The following is a 22,594-nucleotide window of genomic DNA, read 5'->3' as shown; positions in this document are numbered from 1 at the left end:
CTGGTAATATCAGTCACACATATGTATCTGGAGGTTCTCCGCACAGGAGATGATGTGAGTAATGATCTTGAGGTAACTTCCTGTAGGTTAATTCAACAACTATTGGAAATGACTGATAGCAGCAAACATTACATTATACTCATCTGGATTTGATTTAATGGCTCCTTAAATAGGTCCGTGATATCTGCTACAAGTAATTCTAGCAGGCACCTTGCACTGGTTAGGAAGTGATACCTGAGAATCTGTAACACTATATATGACCATGATACAGTGGTTGTAATCACATCTAAGGAGTCACCTGTTGCATTTGGTTCAAAGACCTTGATCTCCTTGCAGCTTCTGTAACCGTGGATATAAGGCACCATGATGGGGTCGGGTATAGGGGGTTCAGTGTCATCAGTCCAGCAAGCCAGTAGGTTCAGGATGTTCTCCTTCTTCTTGGAAATCAGACAGTTTTCTAATCACATAATAATTATCTTTATTTACATAGCCCCAACATATTCTCAAGAACTTTATAATCATATAAATACAGACAAAATTAGACAATATAGAGTAACCAACTAATTAAGGGGGATGTCCAGCAGTATTACAAAAATAATAAAAATGGAAACCATACTTACACTGCTGCCATTCTGACACTTATGGGACCCTGCTGTTCTGCACTTCCTGGCCCGGTTTGACACCCTAGAAATGCCTGAATGTCAAGCTTGACCCAGGAAGTAGATAGCAGCAGGGACCGGTAAGCAATGAAACAACGGTAGCTGGGACTGGTGAGGGTACGAATGGCTTCTTTCTATTTTGAACCCACTGTGGACCATATATAACAGATATAATACCGCTCGGCCACCACTTAGTAATTCAAACTAGAGACATGAGGACCTTGATCCAGACAGCATTTATACATATATAGTATATACAGTATAGCAGGATAATACACATAAAGCTGCATGAGCATATTTGCCAATAGTCCCGAATTTGCAGGGACTGTCCCTAATTTTCACTAATAGTCCCTGCAAGGCCAGGCTGTCCTGGGCTGAATATGAGTGTGGCTTGTGTAAGCCCCACCCATAATTGTGTGGTCCCGTATGGTTTGGGATCATTCCTGGGGGTAGGGTCTACTTGTCCTTAATTTACCAACTGCAATGTTGTTAAGCAGGGATGCCCAACGTGCGACCCTCCAGCTGTTGTAAAACTCAAATAAAGTGGCCATGGGAGGAAATGCTCAAAACCCCCAAACACTGTAGCGTGTTTATAACCGGGGGAGCAATTCCTCCGCATGTGATCCATTGATAACTGCAATCCCCAGCAAAAATGCATACAATGGAGGATGTCGTCAGCGGACCACATACACCACAATGGCATCCTACACAAGATGGGGTAATGTGTGGATGCAAATATAAAAATACATAAATCACTGCGAAAGGTGCACCACAATGATATGCAACTGGCAACACTGGCGAACCCCTCAAGCTCATGTTAAGAACTGAGACTTTAGCCAATGTATTCCAGGCAGGAACACATCGGAGCCCTTTGGCACCACCGTCAAGGTATCTCAGCGTGGCATGGGTTCCTACCACTAATCTACCTACGGAGTGTGAACAACGGTCTGAGAGGTGCTAAGATACAACTTACAGCCAAACTCCCACATACCTCCATAGTGAGATCACTCATGTAAGTTGTATCTTAGCACCTCTCAGACCGTTGTTCACACGCCGTAGGTAGCTTAGTGGTAGGAACCCATGCCACGCTGAGATACCTTGACGGTGGTGCAGAGGGGCTCCGATGTGTTCCTGACTGGAATACATTGGCTAAAGTCTCAGTTCTTAATATCAGCTTGAGGGGTTAGCCAGTGTTGTCAGTTGCATATCATTGTGATGCACCTTTCGCAGTATTTATATAAAACTACAACTCCCAGCATGTCTTCCTACAGCTATTACAGCATGCTGGGAGTTGGAGTTTTGCCGAAGCTGGAGGGCCACAGGTTTAGCATCCCTGTTGTTAAGTATGCACCAGCCATTGGCCTGACAGTATGTAGGTCTTTAGTGTGCAAGGAATTTGGGGGGATAATTTTAAAAGATGTTTTCAGGTTCTGAGGAAAAGTGTAGAAGGGGTAAGAGGAGAGGAGTGTGATTAGGGAACGTGATAGACCACGCCTAAAATTGTGGATTTTGGAATCTGATGGTTCAAGGTGGCGTTATCCCAAAAATTTGAGACAACACGAGAAAAGTCTTGGAAATGGAAGTGGGATGTTACATTGTCAGGGTAGAAGACAGTAATGAGGAAGGAAATATAGGAGGGTGCAGCACAATGGAGAAGGTTGCGGGTGAGAGTGATAAGTTTACATTGAGTTGATGGACAGCCAATGCATTCCCTGGAACCACTTAGAGGCATTGGTATTGCGGTATGACAGAAAGATGAAATAACTGTTATTAGAGTATTGTGTAGGCTACATGCACATTGCTCCACCTAGTTTTGCACTCCGTCCTGCCACAGACAAGAACAAGTGTAAGAGAGACAGGATACCTTCTAAGGCCAGGGGACTATTTCATACAGAGGCATAGCCTGGAGCTCCTGAGGCCCAATGCAAAATCTTTAGAAGGGTCTCCCACCTGTCTTGTGCCATTAATTTATAACCTGTCTTCTGTCTCACCCTCCCCCAGACAGTAGGGCCCAGATGTAACTCTTACCATTGCACTGTCTATAGCTACAGTATATGCCCGACTTCATAGACAGATAAAAAATAGGTACAACCCTACCCATCAGGGTTGCCAAACAGAATTTTCTACACTTATCACAAAATCACAGGCAGCTAACATTTCTACTGACAAATTGGAAAACTATAATGAATAATAAAGATGATAAGCAATATATGTCTATAGCTCAATAACACCTCATCGCCAGCATTTACTGTGAGCTGTAAAATGATGATAATTACAACCAACCAATAATCTAGTCAAGTACCACCTGCCTCAAAAAAGCACAGACTTTTACAGACTGTCTGGAACTTTCTGGACGGTTAGCAACCCTGCTGCCCACATGAACCACCAGTATGCCCCCAGAGTCCCCCTAGATGAGTGTATACAACAGTAACATACAGACGTGGACAAAATTGTTGGTACCCTTTGGTCAATGAAAGAAAAAGTCACAATGGTCACAGAAATAACTTTAATCTGACAAAAGTAATAATAAATTAAAATTCTATAAATGTTAACCAATGAAAGTCAGACATTGTTTTTCAACCATGCTTCAACAGAATTATGTAAAAAAATAAACTCATGAAACAGGCATGGACAAAAATGATGGTACCCCTAACTTAATATTTTGTTGCGCAACCTTTTGAGGCAATCACTGCAATCAAACGCTTCCTGTAACTGTCAATGAGACATCTGCACCTCTCAGCAGGTATTTTGGCCCACTCCTCATGAGCAAACTGCTCCAGTTGTGTCCGGTTTGAAGGGTGCCTTTTCCAGACTGCATGTTTCAGCTCCTTCCAAAGATGCTCAATAGGATTGAGGTCAGGGCTCATAGAAGGCCACTTTAGAATAGTCCAATTTTTTCCTCTTAGCCATTCTTGGGTGTTTTTAGCGGTGTGTTTTGGGTCATTGTCCTGTTGCAAGACCCATGACCTGCGACTGAGACCAAGCTTTCTGACACTGGCTAGTACATTTCTCTCTAGAATTCCTTGATAGTCTTGAGATTTCATTGTACCCTGCACAGATTCAAGACACCCTGTGCCAGACGCAGCAAAGCAGCCCCAGAACATAACAGAGCCTCCTCCATGTTTCACAGTAGGGACAGTGTTCTTTTCTTGATATGCTTCATTTTTTCGTCTGTGAACATACAGCTGATGTGCCTTGGCAAAAACTTCGATTTTTGTCTCATCTGTCCACAGGACATTCTCCCAGAAGCTTTGTGGCTTGTCAACATGTAGTTTGGCATATTCCAGTCTTGCTTTTTTATGATTCGTTTTCAACAATGGTGTCCTCCTTGGTCGTCTCCCATGTAGTCCACTTTGGCTCAAACAACGACGGATGGTGCGATCTGACACTGATGTTCCTTGAGCATGAAGTTCACCTTGAATCTCTTTAGAAGTCTTTCTAGGCTCTTTTGTTACCATTCGGATTATCCGTCTCTTAGATTTGTCATCAATTTTCCTCCTGCGGCCACGTCCAGGGAGGTTGGCTACAGTCCCATGGATCTTAAACTTATGAATAATATGTGCAACTGTACTCACAGGAACATCTAGTTGCTTGGAGATGGTCTTATAGCCTTTACCTTTAACATGCTTGTCTATAATTTTCTTTCTGATCTCTTGAGACAGCTCTTTCCTTTGCTTCCTCTGGTCCATGTCGAGTGTGGTACACACCATATCACCAAACAACACAGTGATTACCTGGAGCCATATATATAGGCCCAATGGCTGATTACAAGGTTGTAGACACCTGTGATGCTAATTAGTGGACACACCTTGAATTAACATGTCCCTTTGGTCACATTATGTTCTGTGTTTTCTAGGGGTACCATCATTTTTGTCCATGCCTGTTTCATGAGTTTATTTTTTTACATAATTCTGTTGAAGCATGGTTGAAAAACAATGTCTGACTTTCATTGGTTAACATTTATAGAATTTTAATTTATTATTACTTTTGTCAGATTAAAGTTATTTCTGTGACCATTGTGACTTTTTCTTTCATTGACCAAAGGGTACCAACAATTTTGTCCACGTCTGTATAGGAAACATAGAACAATTCTGGCAAAAAAAAGACTGCATGGTTAATCTGGTCTGCCCTTGGCCAAAAAGTTTCCATAAGTGCCAGCCAGAGTCCCCCTAAGTGTAAAGAGTAACTAAACCTCCCCACTCAGCTAATCCTGGCATAGTTCATGGTTACAGGGTATGTGGTATGCCAGGAGTTAGGCAGGAGCAGTAATAAGCCCTCCTGCCCGTACTCCGTACACCGCTGAGCAGTCAGCGGTGTACAGAAATGTAAATTTTAAGCGCACAGTAAATGGTGCGTTTTAGGGAGGGAAAGTGGATAAAAAAAATAAAAAAAAAGCATTAGAAAAGTATATTAGAAAAAGTGCTACTATGGCATTAGGGAAATCTTATTAACATTTTATTCAAAGGTTTAGTTACTCTTTAAGCCACCCTTTCCTCAAGTTCCAGCTACAGCACTGGAAAAAAGTCAGTAACAGGACGCCGGCTACAGTAATCCTAGAACTTCTCACACCCTTCCATACTGTGTGACAAGATGTTGCTTGAAGCTCAAAGATGCTTTGGGAGAAAGTAGTCAACATGATTCCACCTCATTTTTATGGACCAGTCATGATCTGATTTCTACCTAACCAAATTAGGCCAGGGATATTTGGCAACTTGTGGCTGTTCGACATTAAAGGGGTTGTCCAGGATCTTTCTATTGATGGCCTATATAATATCTGTTCTGCTGGGATCTGACACCCCTGCTAATCAACTGTTTTGGGGTAGCTGTGGAGCCGTAAGTTTCCCCCAGAACTAAACAGCTAAAGTGAATGGGAACAGTACTGTCTACTACACAATGGATGGGGCAGAGGTACTCTGAAACAACTGATTGATGGGGCTGCGGGGTATTGGACACGTGGCAATCAGATATTAATGGCCTACCCTGAGGAGAGGTCATCCTGGATATCATGCTGCCAGTCCCACCTAATGAAAGCGAATGTGGTCCTGCAGAAATCCAACAGGGTTGCCCTCTGCTATATGTTGGGTTGCTGTTATGGCACCTTCCAGGTCGCAATGAAATCACATTCACTATCATTAATTGTGAGGTTGTAGCACAACATTCTTATGTCGCACAACTGCAAATCGTCATGTAACCCTAGTCTACATCCACCAAGAGGGTCTCCTTTTTACAGCGTTCTGTCCCCCTCTTATGTCATCTGTCCCACTTTTGTGCTTACTAAGGCCAATTAATGCAAGATAGATTTATAGTTATATAGTTCCTAGAAGCAATCACAACAATCATTCACTGTGATGCTACTCACCACATGATGTGCATGTTGAAATGTCAGTTTGCCCAGCCACCAGGGGGAGCAACAGCAGAAAGTGCAGGAACATTTTGATGTGAGCTATGAAGAAGCATTTTGTTGTTAACATAGGAATGAAACCAAATGGCAATCTTTACAGTAATGCACTACCATAAAGATGATCATATTAATATGTTTGTTTATTTTAACCCTTTAAACAGTTATTCTAATATTTTGAAGGGGTTGTCCAGGAATTAAAAAAATGAAACTACTTAAATATTATTTTAAAATAAATATATTCACAAATACCTTTCATTATTTAGAATGGTTTGTTTTGTCTAGGGAGCAATCATTAGGAGAAATAAAATGGCCGCCGTCCTATTAGTACACAGAAAACCTGTCCTAATTACACAGGAGGAGGGGTTACTTTACCACAGTGAGCCATAGTGCTGCCTCATCCCTTTCTCTGCTTTGCTTGTCAGGAATCATGATCCTGAATACAGGTAAATCTCTGTGGGAATGGAGATGATGAGGAGACATGAGAGGAGGGTGAGGTGTAGCTAATGAGCAGCAGCACTTGTATACAGTCTCCATTACCACAGCCTGTCCTGTCCGTCCTCTCTGTACTTCATGTCTCCTCATGAGCTAAATTCCACAGAGATTCAGCTAAAGTTCTTATCATCTGTATTCAGGATCATAATCCCTGAAGTAGAGAGGAGGAGGAGGCAGCTCTTCACCTCAGTGTTGTAAAGTAACTTGTCCTCCTGTGTGATCAGGACAGGTTTTGTGTGAACTAATGGGACAGCGGCCATTTTGTTTCCCCAGATGATTGCTCCCCAGACAAAACGAACCATTATAACTAATGTAAGGTATTTGAGAATAAATATATATTAAAGTAATAGTTTTCATTTTCTTAATTCCCGGAGAACCCCTTTAAAGTGATCATATTGCTAGGATATGTCATCATTTTATTATTGGTGGGGGCATTGCCGTACCCCTTTATCCATCATGTCCTAGTGATATGCCATCATTTTTATCAGATGGTAATAACCTATAATAAACCATAATGTAATGAAAAGTTATGCAACTAATGTATTTAAATTTCTTACCAAGATATTTACTTGCTGTCAGTGAATAGAAGCTCTCTTGTTTACTTTCCAATTCTAAAATCCTATCCTGCTGTAATCCTGCCTGCATAGCTGTGAGTTTGTTACAATGGGTCCCTCCAGGTAAGAGCTATCAACCTGCCATAGGAAAAATATGTGTGCCTTTTGTGTGTTGCTGAAAGTATTGCCTACATGAATACACTGTAACAAACTCTCAGCTGTGAACAAATAGCACTCCAAATAGTACGACTCACTAACAGCAAGCAGTTTATCCCCTTTAAGTTGCTACTACACACTACTACTATACCAGGGGCAAAGATTTATTTTGATGTTCTAGTCCATAGTCTAAATTCCCTGGCCAAAGCAGAGTGGTTTGTTGGAGGCCCCCCTGACACCCATGTTCACCCTGATCCCCCTATGATATGGCTGTGACTTACCTTGTGGAGTACACGTGCTATATATCCGTTACAGAGTCCTCGTATGTGGAGTTGGGGGTGACAAAATTCTTGATTGGGGTCCCCTGATCTGTCAGCAACCAGGGGATAAGTCATCCAGCGTCCTACACGCTCCCTATCCACTCTCCTCACAACTCGACTCCTCTGCTCGGCTGTCAGTCAATGTTTAATTGAATAGTCCTAATTCCGTGTGTGTCTCTCATAATGACCTGCAGTGTAGGAAAAGTGTCACCTTCTGCTAAGTGACCTCCACTTCAATCTCATGAAGCGAGAGTGCTGAGACGGATTGCATCTTTACTAGTCCAGGGATCATACGAAGATGGCGGATTTATGACCGTCACTATGGACTGGTATTGGTAATGTTTCATGAGTGCATATCTCTCCATGAATGGGGCCCACCATATCTCTACACCTAAGGACATATATGATTTGTACGGCTAGGGGGGGATGTGCTCCTTCCGGTAGATGACTGAGACCCCCCACTTATCACTTTATTTTCCTCACATCTTCCCCTGTTACTTGCAGCCAATGGCTCCTGAACATAATCTCATGGCTAGACAGGTTGATGCCTACCACAAGATAAGCAAGCACTGAAATACTCTGTACTGCTGAGGAAATCTGCTTCTTGTACTTTCAGTGTGCATCCTCCAACTTACACACCTGACTATCCTGATGATTACCATTCTCTTCCTCCTTTGTCGCAAATATATATGTCCTCACTAATATGAATGGGCAGGTCACTGTCCTCTCCAAAATCAGCATGTTCTTCACCTGAAATAACTGGTGCTGTTGTAGATCTTGTTCTTTCCTCTATCTTATCTCCTGTTTGTCTTTATTTCCTTAATTATTTATTAATACTGCCCGATCACTAATCTCGAGTGGACAGGTCACTTTCTCCTGCAAAATCAGCATTCTCCTGACTTAAAATAATCTGTACAGCTGTGGACTTTGACTTCTAAATCTGTGAACTCCCATTTCTCTTGATTTCCATCATGATTTCATAACACTGAACCCATCATGAACATAATCCAAAGAGTGGAAGGGTCACTACCTCTTACAAAATCAGCCCCCTTCTCCTCTGCTGCTGCTGGGAATAGTCATGATCATATTGGAAACACACAGACTATATTAAGAAACTGCAATGGATAATATCAGGTGTCTGACCCGATGAGTACGAAGTAATATATGCACTTATTGCATTCTTCTTCTTCTAGGATGGCGATATGATGTATTTCTGCAACACCTGTAATCAACCTCTGTGTGTCAAGTGCAAAGATGAGACCCATAAAGCTAAAATGTTCTCCTGCCATGAGATTGTGCCCCTAAGTAAACAAGCTAAGGATATTCACAAGAAATGTGGTAAGTCACTTACATGTCATACAAGCACTTAAAATTACATTAAAGGCCTTGGCTGCTTTCTTCCAGAAACAGCGCCACACCTGTTTATGGGTTATGTCTGGTACTGCAGTGAACCTCAGTAGAAGTGACTGGGAGTGCGATGTGGCGGCACACACAGCTTGCGGATAGGTGTGCTGGTGTTGGAAGAAAGCAGCCATCCTGGAAAGCCCCTTTTAATGTTCATGTTACATGATATGAACAGCTGCCTAAGTAGCAAACAAGTTATCAGATGTCATGGTAAGGGGGTCAAGAGAGAAGCAAACCCCAGGGCTCCCAATCATTTTGATATGCAGCCCCGTCTCTTCTATGTATACGACCACTGGTAAGGGGGGATAGGATAGTGTAGGAACCCCATAAAACATCTGTCCATTCAGTGGCTAACCTTCATTGGTCATGCTCACGCTTTCTGAAGGACTTTAGTCAGGCTGAGCACAATTTTGGTTCCTGCATTGATAAATGATAATAGTTCTCTTCCATCGAGTGGTCTTGTGCAGAGTGCTCAGTGGCCCAAAATCATTAGACGGAGCCGTTCATTTCTGATATCTGTTACTGATTATATATAGTTTCTAATTATATCATTCTAATTATCCAAACATTCACACAGCCTTACACGAGGAACCCTACATCATGTTTTCTACAGAGAACAAATCTATGCTTTGCATCAACTGCTTCCGTGATATGCAAGTGTAAGTGATCATTCTATCTATCTATCTATCTATCTAAAAGCAAGTATAATGGCATGGAGGTTTACTAACATCATGTTTGTGAGATTGATCTGAGGAAATTCAGTGATTTTTTGATGTGGACTACAATGGCTTTGAATTAATCATGCATTCAGTTTAGGGTAACTTACATGGAAGCTTATATCTACCAGTGTATCTACTATTCAGGAGCCCGTAAGGGGTTGTTCACTTGGAGCAACCCTTTTGGTCCAGACCTACATTATGCTGCTGAATCAGTTGCAAAAGTGGATGGCATTCAGGAATAAAATCCCAAAACTTTATGACTAGGTGAGGATCCACACATTTTTTTGCTTATCTTTATATGCCCCTGAACATAAAAAAGAAGGCTCACCTGTCCGCGGTCCCATCGCTGCTCCGTTCCCAGCCACTTGCAGTCTCTGCAGGTCCTGGAAGCAGTTGGGTCCTATGACCACTGTGGGCAATCACAGGCCTCAGTAGTCACTGAGGCTTGGATGCTATGTCAAAGAAATGATGTATCATTCAAGTCTCTGTGACTGCTGAAGCCTCTAATTGGCTGCAGTGGTCACTGGACCCTGCCACTTCCTGGTCCTGCAGGGATTAGAGGGATGGGAATGATTTCTTGCAGTACTCCTCCCGCCCTCAAGTCACAATGTGGTTTAGGCTTCCTGATATAACGAAATACTACTAGGCAACACATTTACGTCGTATCCCTGCATGGTCTTACCTCCTGGCATTCTCTAGGTGGATGGAAATTGAGAAGCTATGGTTGGCCCCTATTCACCCTAATGCCCTTTTGTGGTCACCATTACCGGCCAATTGTGCTACCCAATTGTTGGGTCCTATGTCACTAACATACAATGTCTGGAAAAGTTGCAAGCAGAAATTCCCGTTGGTATCTGATAAATCCTCCATTACCTTGTTTTTATTTAATCCTGTGTTCCCGTTAGGGTTACAATACACATCTTTTAAGCCGTGGTTTTCCAACAAATTATTCAGATTTGCTGATATAGTGGAATATAGGACCCTTGAGGTTATACCGTTTGAATTGCTTCAGGAAAAATACAATCTACCTGAGTCCTCTAGATGGCAGCATATACAAATTCAACACCTGCTTAGAACCCTATTTCATGATACGAAGGTATCTACTCCGACAATGTTTGAACGACTTTGTAAACTCTCGACCTCCACCAGGGGTCTTATATCAGGCATATAGGTTCTTCTCTCAACTCCGGAATCCCCACGGGTTATGCGTATATGTCTAAATGGGAGAGATACTTGGAGAAGGAAATACCACCGAGTGATTGGCAGCTTATATGGCGTAGAGCAGCATTGTCGTCCACTTGTGTGACTTCTTCAATAAAAAGACAATTATACAAAACAAAAAGAGGGATGGGAATGGAGCAGCAGCGGGACAGTGGACAGGTGAGTCTTCCTTTTTTTGTGTTCAGGGGCACAGGTCTAGACCAAAGGAATTGTTGGCTCCATAACTAGACAACCCCTTTAATAGATGGGGTTTTCTGTTCAGAATCCTCTTCACTTGTCCAGAATAAAGTGCAGTCACAAAGAGTGTCTCTGTTTGAATGGACACAAGTGTGATGCTTTTTATCTCTTGGGGTGGCTCTGCTGAGAAATTAATCACTTTGTGCCAGGTTCTCCCATATCTTACAGCTGACTGCTGAGAGTTCCAGCAAGGGCACAACTTGTGATCAGCTAATTGTCAAAAGACCCTTCTAGCAAGTAGTGAAAGGCATTGTGTACACCTTTGGGGCAATGTTTTTAATTATTGCATTGTACTAATTTTGAGCTAAAAATCATGTTTTAAATTGGTCTTTATTACAAATATGGAGTTCTTTTTTCTGTACATAGATAAGATGCTCTAGTAGCAGCCTCTGGAGTTTCTCTTTTCCGTCAGTTGGGGAGCTGACGGGCTCCTTATCTCTGCTCTCTGACATTATAAACACTCATTATAGCAAAGTTCTGATTTTACTGATAAGAATGTGGCTTAAATAAGTGTTTATGACCTCTTAGTAAATTAGAGATAAGGGTTATTAAATGACCATCACAAAGTGAAAGTAAATAGTATGATTCACACAGCTAGACAAACAATTAACCCTTTGTGACAGAATGGCTCAATATTTTTTAATAAAGACCAAGTGAAAAAATGATTTTTAGCCCAAAATTAATTAAAATGCAATCATTAAAAAAATTGCTTCTGAAGGTGTACATATCCTTTAAATAAGCAAAGACAGGCGCTAGTCTAAGAGCCATGCAACTTTTTTGTCCAAAAAAAAGAGGAAAAGACAGTGAATAAATGCCAGGCTCTCCAGTCATGGGAGCCCATACTATATTTTGTTATGAGGCCCATCTATTTATTGTTCCTGTCTCCATAGGTTGTGGTTCCGACCATAATAAATTTCATAGTGTGTTTATGGGTTTTCAACAGGGAAAGTCGAGCTCACTGCATTGACATTGAAACAGCTTACATACAAGGATGCGAGAAGCTGGATGACGCTGTTATGGTAAGTGAAAGCTGTAACGTCTCTTAGCAGACATGTGGATTTTCTAAACTGCAGTATCTTTGGTGCTGTCCAGACTGTGGTGCGGAATCTAAGGAACCTGTCTGTTCTTCACCCTTAACTACTGCAAAAAGATATGGGCTTGTCACGTTAGATCCTCAGGTAGCGGTCCCCAGAATAGTCATAGATTGGGTCATTGCCAAAAGATTGGTCAAGATGAAACAGGCCAGAAGACAAGATGTGAGCAAAGTCAGCAATAGAGCCAATGGTCAGAGCCAGGAGTAGAACAACAGATACCAAATGAACAATACCAGGGGCGAGGCACAGGCAATATTCAGGAACAAGGCAGAAGACAACACCATGTCAGTCAGCCCTATAAGGAACAAGAGCCAGTAAAGAGAAGGAACCACAATTACCAGGCAAGGAATACATCCCCGCAATGTGCCCTGTTCTCTGTTGCGTCCTTGCTGATTTGGGTCAAGAATGAAGACATCCCTGGAGCAGGAGCATCTGAGAAGGAGGAAGTGTACAGTGTACAGGAGGAGGAAGGAAGAAGGGTACAGTTGCCTAGTAAGGTAGAACTGGGAAAGGTAAGTTACTATGCTTTAGAGGGTGTGGATGCAGCAGCTGCTTCTAGGTTTTCCTATTGGTCCTCAGGGCTACAAAATAATGACAGTATTATAAGTTTCGTGTGCTAGAACTTTGGCTGGTTTCACATGGCTTTTTAGCATCTGTTTTATTGGTGCAAAACCAAGAAATCATCCCCCACCAATATTACATGGGGGACCTGAGAGTTGCATTCTTAAGTCAAATCTTAAAATGCAGTTCATATTACAGCTGTGTAAAATCATGTCATACAATGGCATGTACAGTGTCTTAAAAAAGTGTTCATACCCCTTGAACTTTTCCACATTTTTTCACATTACACCCACAACCTTTTTTTTTACTTTTTATTTATAAACTTCATGCATATAAAGAGAAAATCTCACATTTCACATACATCCACAAATATAAATGTATTTTATTGAGATTTTATGTCATAGACTAACACAAAGTAGCAAGTGGGTGTAATCTGAAAAAATATGGAAAACTTTAAGGGGTATGAATTCTTTTTTAAGGCCTTGTGTGTGTATGTATGTATGTATGTATGTGTGTGTATATATATATATATATATATATATATATATAAACTGCAAGAAAATTTAGACTAGCACATCCATGGTCACAGGTGCACATCCAGACAGCAAACAAAAATGTATGGCAGCACACCATTACACATACAAACAATAGAACTAGGGATTATAGATTATTCTGGATTACAGTGGTACTATATTTACTATACATGAAAAATGTAAAGTCTTTGTGCACATTTTTGATCAAACGTGTGTCGGGCCCATCTACCGGCATCAAGGTGGCTTCTGCAGATGGATACCTGACACTAACAGAACTGCCTCTCCCGGGCCTAACCTAATGCTACAATGTTCAGGTTGGTGTAGGAACAAGATATATTTATCTGCGGAAGCCACCTTGATGCCAGTAGATGGGCCCGACACATGTTTGATGAAAAATGTGTGCTAAGAGCTTCCATTTTTTTATGTATAGTAGGTATAGTACCACTTTAATCCAGAATAATCTCTAATCCTTAGTTCTATTGTTTGCATGTGTAATGGTGTGCTGGCATATGTTTTTGTTTGATATATATACATATATATATATATATATATATATATACATACATACATATATATACATACATACAATACAGACCAAAAGTTTGGACACACCTTCTTATTCAATTAGCTTTCTTTTTTCATGACTATGAAAATTGTACATTCACACTGAAGGCATCAAAACTATGAATTAACACATGTGGAATTATATACATAACAAAAAAGTGTGAAACAACTGAAAATATGTCATATTCTAGGTTCTTCAAAGTAGCCACCTTTTGCTTTGATTACTGCTTTGCACACTCTTGGCATTCTCTTGATGAGCTTCAAGAGGTAGTCACCTGAAATGGTCTTCCAACAGTCTTGAAGGAGTTCCCAGAGATGCTTAGCACTTGTTGGCCCTTTTGCCTTTACTCTGCGGTCCAGCTCACCCCAAACCATCTCGATTGGGTTCAGGTCCGGTGACTGTGGAGGCCAGGTCATCTGGCGCAGCACCCCATCACTCTCCTTCATGGTCAAATAGCCCTTACACAGCCTGAAGGTGTGTTTGGGGTCATTGTCCTGTTGAAAAATAAATGATGGTCCAACTAAACGCAAACCGGATGGAATAGCATGCCGCTACAAGATGCTGTGGTAGCCATGCTGGTTCAGTATGCCTTCAATTTTGAATAAATCCCCAACAGTGTCACCAGCAAAGCACCCCCACACCATCACACCTCCTCCTCCATGCTTCACAGTGGGAACCAGGCATGTAGAGTCCATCCGTTCACCTTTCTGCGTCGCACAAAGACACGGTGGTTGGAACCAAAGATCTCAAATTTGGACTCATCAGACCAAAGCACAGATTTCCACTGGTCTAATGTCCATTCCTTGTGTTCTTTAGCCCAAACAAGTCTCTTCTGCTTGTTGCCTGTCCTTAGCAGTGGTTTCCTAGTAGATATTCTACCATGAAGGCCTGATTCACACAGTCTCCTCTTAACAGTTGTTCTAGAGATGTGTCTGCTGCTAGAACTCTGTGTCGCATTGACCTGGTCTCTAATCTGAGCCGCTGTTAACCTGCGATTTCTGAGGCTGGTGACTCGGATGAACTTATCCTCCGCAGCAGAGGTGACGCTTGGTCTTCCTTTCCTGGGGCGGTCCGCATGTGAGCCAGTTTCTTTGTAGCGCTTGATGGTTTTTGTGACTACACTTGGGGACACTTTCAAAGTTTTCCCAATTTTTCGGACTGACTGACCTTCATTTCTTAAAGTAATGATGGCCATTCGTTTTTCTTTACTTAGCTGCATTTTTCTTGCCATAATACAAATTCTAACAGTCTATTCAGTAGGACTATCAGCTGTGTATCCACCTGACTTCTCCACAACGCAACTGATGGTCCCAACCCCATTTATAAGGCAAGAAATCCGACTTATTAAACCTGACAGGGCACACCTGTGAAGTGAAAACCATTTCAGGTGACTACCTCTTGAAGCTCATCAAGAGAATGCCAAGAGTGTGCAAAGCAGTAATCAAAGCAAAAGGTGGCTACTTTGTTTCACACTTTTTTGCTATGTATATAATTTCACATGTGTTAATTCATAGTTTTGATGCCTTCAGTGTGAATCTACAATTTTCATAGTCATGAAAATAAAGAAAACTCTTTGAATGAGAAGGTGTGTTCAAACTTTTGGTCTGTACTGTATATATACACAGGGTCCCCACCTACCATGTGCCATTTATAATACTGTTGTCTTCTTAAGTAGGTCTGGGTAATGCTGATACCTCTGCTCAATCAGGTTTGACAGTGTAAGTGTATGTAGGGATACCACCTATTGACAAGGGGAATGATAGCAACACATCATCTATTTATTAATACATTTCCAGGAGGAATAAAAGAGGAAGGGGGCATTGCAAAGTTCTTGTTATTTTTGACAAGTATTTATTAAAACGGGTTGACTGATCCTCTATAAAGGCCTATAAGGTGACACAGACCCACACGGTGACAGAACACAACCCACCATGCAATGTCGGTATTTCACCTGTGCAGTAGAGGTCTCAAGTATTGATCTATTATCTAGTGTCATTCATCCATTGTATACATGCCCAGTCTATATATTTACAGTCTTAGATCTTTAATACAGACTGTAAAGGAGCTGCAGACATCAACCAGAGAGGCAATTTCCTACTGAAGGCCATGATTGAAGAGGTCCGGAACAGCGCAGATGAAGAGGAGACGTCAATCAATAGTCTTTTCAGCAGCATGCAGGTATACCGGGAATGAACACAGCAGGGATCTCCAACAGGAGTAGTAGTACTTGAGCACTAGAGCAACGCATTGCCCTCTAGGGCCCTATCGCGTCCCAGGTTTAGTTGAAAATGCTGAGTGGTGTAGTGCGGCCTATATGTCTCTTTATGTGTCACAGTTTTCCTACCTGGATACAGCGGGACACTAGGCTTTGGCTCCGTAGCATTGAAAAGGGGAATAATTGAGGGATGAAGGAAAAATAACTTGAGTCCAGACTTTGAGATGAAATTCAACGGCAGCTTTCTTTGAATAAACGTTCAACCAAACGATTTTCAAGCTTTGTCTTGGCTCCAGCAGGCTTTAGCATAAACTGTCAGGCAAACTCAATAACTCTGCTTTCTCTCTTTCTCTGCTGTACTGACAAGATTGCTTACATACTTGGTTTTCTTCCTCTGTGCTGCACTAAACTCTGCTTAAGTCTGGTTTCTGTACGTTAGGTCTGTTCTGGTATCCTTGAATGGGGTGCCATTAAATGTTATTCCCCTCCTGACACTCAGTAAAACTTATCTTCAGCCAAAGAACTATTCCTCTTGCTGATTGGTGACCAAAGAACGATTTCTAAAAATCTGCTTCCATGGTTAGCAGAGCTTAGGCTGCTCTGGCTGCCACACCTTACTCCTGTCCAGACTAGCTTAGAACTTGCAGTAGAACTAACTGGAAACTGTTGCCCTTCCCTGCTGGAAGGAAGCAGGACTGGCCCACTTATGCCCAGAGGGGGCAGAATGGAATGGTAAGTTCCATTCTCTCTAAGTATAGCTCTGCCATTTACACTCCCACCTGCTGGTGAACCAGGCATTTAACATGATAAACAGTTGCATAATAATCATATCAATGCACAATGTTAAAGTACCTGGAAATAAATAGAAAAAAAAACTAAATGTAGCAGCACAACGGAAAACAGGGGTAAATACTGTTCCTAAGGGTCCATTCACACGTCCGTTGTTTCTTTCCAGATCTGTTCCGTTTTTTGCAGAACAGATCCGGACCAGTTGCGTACCCATTCATTTTCAATGGGTCCTGAAAAAAATGTGTGCTGTCCGTTTTCGTTGTTCCGTTCCGCATGTCCAAAAAAATATAAAACTTGTCCTATTATTATCCGCAAAATCGGATCCTGGTACAATGCAAAGTCAATGGATCCGCAGAAAACTGATGAATTATGGAAACATTTTCAGGAACAACGGATCCACAAAAAACGGACCGAAATTCGAGATATAGAAAAATACTGACGTGTAAATGGACCCTTATTGTGGTGGTGCCTGCCGTGTCAGAATTCAGTCTTGTACTCCCTCAACTTTAGATGCAATTGTAAAAAAACACAGCACTCCCCAGTCTTGATTTCCTCAAAGATTTATTCACCAACACTTTGAGACGATTCGACCTGTGTGGTCTTTATCAAGACCACAGAGGTCGAAACGTCGCAAAGTGTTGGTGAATAAACCTTTGAGGAAATCAAGACTGGAGAGTGCTGTGGTTTTTTACAATTGCATGGAAATAAATAGAAGCATGACATTGGTGTTAGCAATAAAAGACAGTAGCGGAGTGAAAGAATAGTAATACCACTCCGGGGTGTTACATATCCCCTTACTTAAAACCAACCCACCCTCGGCTTGTGCTTAGGATATGCTCCAGGGTTCCCTTAATAAGTTAAGTGCTGCTTTAGACTACTTTCCTGTCACTGTATAGCAATGGCCATAGGTCTCTGCCTGTTTGAGTAGGGTGTCCGTTTCCTGTTTCTCTCTCTGTAACACCAGAGAACCAAAAGACTGCACCAAGCGATAATTTACTCCACGACCTGGCCAGATTCGCATATGGAGTGTAGGGGTGTCATGTACTGTAATCCCTCCACGATGCAATGAAAAGCCCACAACTAGGAGGGTGGCTTTATCCTGTAATCCCTTCCAGCACCAAGGTCTAATCATGCTTTACACTTTGATGACTAAACTGGTAGCTTTTCACACATTTTTCTAAGACAGTCCACAGTGACACCTAGAAACATATTTTTGGCAGCAGGGTTACCCTTTAATATAGTGGTACTGCTTGTGACTTTACCACTTGGTCCTCCCTGTGTAGCAGCAGCACATGAACCCAAGATACAGGACATACTGGCTCCTTCCCCTCCCAAATCTCTGGAGAGAAAAAAGTTAAGGGCATATGCAAATATGGACTTTTGCAGGATATTCTAATTTTTCGAGTTTCACCTGTAGGCTTTCTGAACTAACACAAGGCAAAGTGGGACCATTAGTATTAGGCATCCTCAGAGGCAGTCCATATCAGTAAAGAAGCAAGAAAGCTAACTATCTAGCTAACAGTGCAAAGTCCAGAGTCCATTCAAAGTGCAAAATAGGTCACATTGCTGTACCCATAAAAAGAGTTCATACAATGGGCTAAAGTGCTTGAGCATTGCAGAACAGTAAAAACGTTAGTGCAAAAAAAGTCCAAAGATATGGAAGGCTCCCGAAACCATGGATGGTAAGCTTTAAAAAACACAGGCAGGGCTCCCACTATTGATCACATGAGGTAGAACAATATTATAAATTACAGCAATTTTTGTGAGAACCTTTAAGGCAGGTGGGGTTCTCACTTATCCTGAGAAGGGAGAAAAAGGGTATTTAGCACTGATGGGCGCAACTTGAAGGCACTTTTTGCAGATGGGCGGAGACCTAACGAACCATGACCCTCTGAGTGAGGACCAAACGGCCACAAAAACTGAAAATGGACAAAAAGTTCTCACCTTTCAAGCTAAGTCCAAGATGTGGCTCCGGTAGTCCATGATTTTTTCCTTACTTTAGTTGACAGAAGGGCTGCTCCTTAGAGGAAGAACTTGAAATCCTCTTCACTGCTGGAGCTGCTGAAGCTCAACAGGGGTTGCTCCTGCCCTTTGTAGGCAAGTGGTGCTGCAGTGGTGGAGCTCCACTGCCCTCTAGTAAAGGAATATGGTTGTGACCGGCTGGTAATGCTGGTGATAGCTGCGGCCACTTCTTGTTTTAAAGGTGCTGGAACCTCCTGCCGGGGCAGGGGAACTCAGCATCTCCGGCTTCAGGGGCTGCTGCTATTAAGGCTCTGCTGGTTTTGTTGGGAACCGAGGACTCCGTGCTGATGCTGACGGCATCTTCCAGGGCAGCTGATAGTTGACCACCGTGGAGTTGTACGAGAACGTGGTGGTTACTTGGTATTCCAGCTTGAAGATAGGTTGAGGCAGTAGGCCAGCAGCAGTAGCTCCGGCTGGGGGTGAGGCTTTTCTTGAAAACGGAGGACTCCCTCCGCGGTCTCTTGTAGGCAGCGTACTCGTGCTTGGGCTGCTGGATCCTCCGGCCAGCGTTCGTATACTGGAATGGGGACTAGGGGCTTGTCCAGCAGGGTCACACCAGTGGCGAACCGTCCCATTGTGGAACCCATGGAGGTATACTCTACGCGGTCCCCTGCATACAAACTATGGCGGGCCTGGGGAATATAGGGAAGCTTTACAGATTGGCTTCCCACAAACAGCTCCTCTCCGCTCTCGTCGTCCTCCAGCAAGCTGCTCTCTCTCTCTCCACTGAAAACCAGATGACTGTGCCCAGGCGTCACTCCAATTTCGGATCCCCCGGCCACGGGTGGTCCAGGACTTGTATCCCCCACTCTTCCACACGGCTTTCTTGTAATCCCACGTTGTCCGAGGGTGGGCCATGACTTCTGATGGGATCATCGGGTTGAACCTTGCTGAGGGTAGGACAATTCTGGGCGGCAGAGTGGACACTCCTGCCACCTCTGCCGCATCAGCCGGCATAGCGGACACCTCGGCTTCTTCTTCCAATGCCCGCTTCACTTGGGAAATGTGGATCTCAGCAAGGGTAGCCTGTACCTCAGGCTTGTCTCCCCACACCATCTCTACCCAGTTTGGTCGGAGCGCCATCTTGCTTCCTCCTTGCTGACTTAAACTGGCTGGTCCAGGGGGCGAATCCTTGTGGGCAGAGTCACTGTTTCCCGTGTTGGGCTGGGTGGATTTCTGTTTTCCCACTCTGGCTGGGCAAAAATAAAATACGCCATCACTGGTAAAGATTGTGGATTAACCCCTCTGTGGCTGGCGTGCACTCTGCAGCTTAGGCTGCTCTGGCTGACATAGGCGTGCCACACCTTACTCCTGTCCAGACTAGCTTAGAACTCGCACTAGAACTAACTGGAAACTGCTGCCCCTCCCTGCTGGTAGGAAGCAGGACTGGCCCACTTCTGCCCAGAGGGGGGAGAATGGAATGGTGAGTTTTCTCTATAGCTCTGCCATTGACACTGCCACCTGACGGTGAACCAAGCATATAACAAGTGATAATCAGTTGCATAATAATCATATCAATGCACAATGGTGAAGGACCTGCAAATAAATACAAGCATGACATTGGTGTTAGCAGTAAAAGACAGGAGCGGAGTGAAAGAATAGTAATACCACTCTTGGGTGTTATACTAGTCACACATATTAAAAAGTGTTTGCACACAACAGTGGTACTAACCAATACATCCGTAGAATTGCTACTGACACTGCATGATTGCATCAGGAGCAAGGGAAGTGATTTACCTAGCAGTCCTACATCTGTATGTAACCAAACCAACTTTTTTTATTTGGTGTTTCCTGAATTGAATTATATTACTTAATTTTGTGTACAAAATCACACATATCCGCCAGCAAAGAAGAAAGAGATTCATTTAGCCCATCACCATAAAGTGACCTAAATAATATTTATCTGTTTATCTAATATCTATTTATAATATTTATCGTCTGTCTCCTATCTATCTATCTATCTATCTAAAATAAAGCGATTGGGGCGGCACTGCAGTGTATCAGTATCAACGGAGTGCCAGCGGCTGTGAAGGCGATCCCCCTTCAGATAAATAGTATAAGAAATTCCACGGCACCTCCAAAGCATAAAATCAGAATAGACTTTTATTCACCATTCTGGTGAATAAAAGTCTTTTCTGATTTTACGCCTTGGAGGTGCCGTGAAATTTAATTTCTTATACTATCTATCTATCTATCAGGGCCGGCGTTAGGGGAGGGGGGGGGGCAAACTGGGCAATTGCCCAGGGCCCCAATCCTCTAAGGGGCCCCCTCCTCCAGATTGCAGAAGGTTGAACAGTGGGGACTTTTCCAGCTTAGGAGTCCCTGCTATATGGAGTCAGTGTTATGAACATGAAAAGTTATTCCCAAGCATTATTCTTAGGGACACCCTGTGTATATAAATCTAATTTAGACTCTATTTTAGGGGATTTGAACTCACAACCATCTACATTAAAGGCAAGAACCTTAACCAGTGGGCTATATAGCTCAATGCTAATTGCCATTGCTGTATAATACAAGAAAAACTTCTATGCGGTTTTTAACACAAGAGAAACTTCTATGAGGTTTTTCAGCAATGCTTTAGCATTCAGATTTTATAGCCTAGTGGTTAAGGTTCTTTCCTTTAATGTATGAAGGTTGTTGGTTCAAATCCCCACAGACGCTTTTTAAAAATAGAGGCTAAATAACACTTAAATACACAGGGTGTCCCCAACAGTGAAACATTTGATTTTATTGAGAGCAAAATGTAAAATATGATCAAATAACACCCGTATTAACCCACACAAACCTTTTTAACTTGTGTAACCAGTATTTTTTGTTGCAAAAGGTGGCAACCCAGCTCGGGACCTCTATAGGTCCGCTCACTGCAGCAAGCTAAGCCTCATCAGGACTCACTTCGTAAACATTTTTTTTTTCTTTTCATCGTGATATTCTGACCCTCATAACTTTTTATAGTTATGGCCACGGATATGTGTGGGGGCTGATTTTTTGCAGTACGATCTGTCGTTTTTGACAATACCATTTTGGGTTGTGTATAACTTAATCGCTTTTTATTAAATATTCTTGGGAGATAAAGTGATGAAAAAAATGTAAATCGTCCTTTTTAAAAAAAAATTCTGTTACGCCATTCACCAACTTTTTTAAATATATTTTAATAGTATGGGCGTTTTTGCATGCGGCGATGCCCATAATGCTATTTTTTCTAGTTTTTATTTATTTTGGGGAATGGGTGTTATTTTAATTTTAATGTTTTGTTAAGTCCCCGAAGTAGACCACAACTTACAATCATCAGATGTAAATTGCTCCATTATTTTTTATAGAAATCACTATATCACAGTTTAGTCCTGCCACCTAGAGGCCTGAACTGGGATATACTAACAATGAACCTGAAAGCCTAGTACAGGCTGCGGCTCATTTTTAGAACAGGGTGCTTTGCCTGATCTCCGCTGGGGGAAAGCGCGCCTGAAGAGGAATCCCTCTCTTCCGGTTTTTAACACTCTCAGATGCTGTGAGTAAGGGCAACTCATTGCTGTGAGGGGAGGGGGCATGTGGCGTATTCTGGGGCCATGAGGGTGAAGAACTGTGTGAGGCGCTTTATGGGGTGCAAATCTGTGAGGGAGGGACGGAATCGACAGAATGTAACTTTGTTGTTAGT

The 22,594-nt window shown here is 42.5% G+C and overlaps 2 protein-coding genes across 2 annotated transcripts in view; one reads left to right on the top strand and one right to left on the bottom strand.

The window, feature by feature from the left end:
* Positions 1–10,575, bottom strand: part of LOC122928889 (intelectin-1-like) — a 33,585-nt gene extending 23,010 nt beyond the window's left edge. The window contains exons 1-2 of the mRNA XM_044282185.1: positions 10,473–10,575; positions 299–457 (exon numbers count right to left, since the gene is read on the bottom strand). Of these exons, the coding sequence (XP_044138120.1) occupies positions 299–457; positions 10,473–10,575 (262 nt within the window). The remainder of the gene's footprint in view (positions 1–298; positions 458–10,472) is intronic.
* The window catches only part of RNF207 (ring finger protein 207), a 183,890-nt gene that overhangs the window by 107,326 nt on the left and 53,970 nt on the right, over positions 1–22,594 (top strand). The window contains 2 exon segments of the mRNA XM_044282148.1: positions 15,970–16,006; positions 16,009–16,094. Coding sequence (XP_044138083.1) covers positions 15,970–16,006; positions 16,009–16,094 — 123 coding nt within the window.

Source organism: Bufo gargarizans, chromosome 2 (genome assembly GCF_014858855.1).
Source record: "Bufo gargarizans isolate SCDJY-AF-19 chromosome 2, ASM1485885v1, whole genome shotgun sequence".
NCBI lineage: Eukaryota > Metazoa > Chordata > Amphibia > Anura > Bufonidae > Bufo > Bufo gargarizans.
This window is presented reverse-complemented; position numbering and strand designations above follow the sequence as displayed.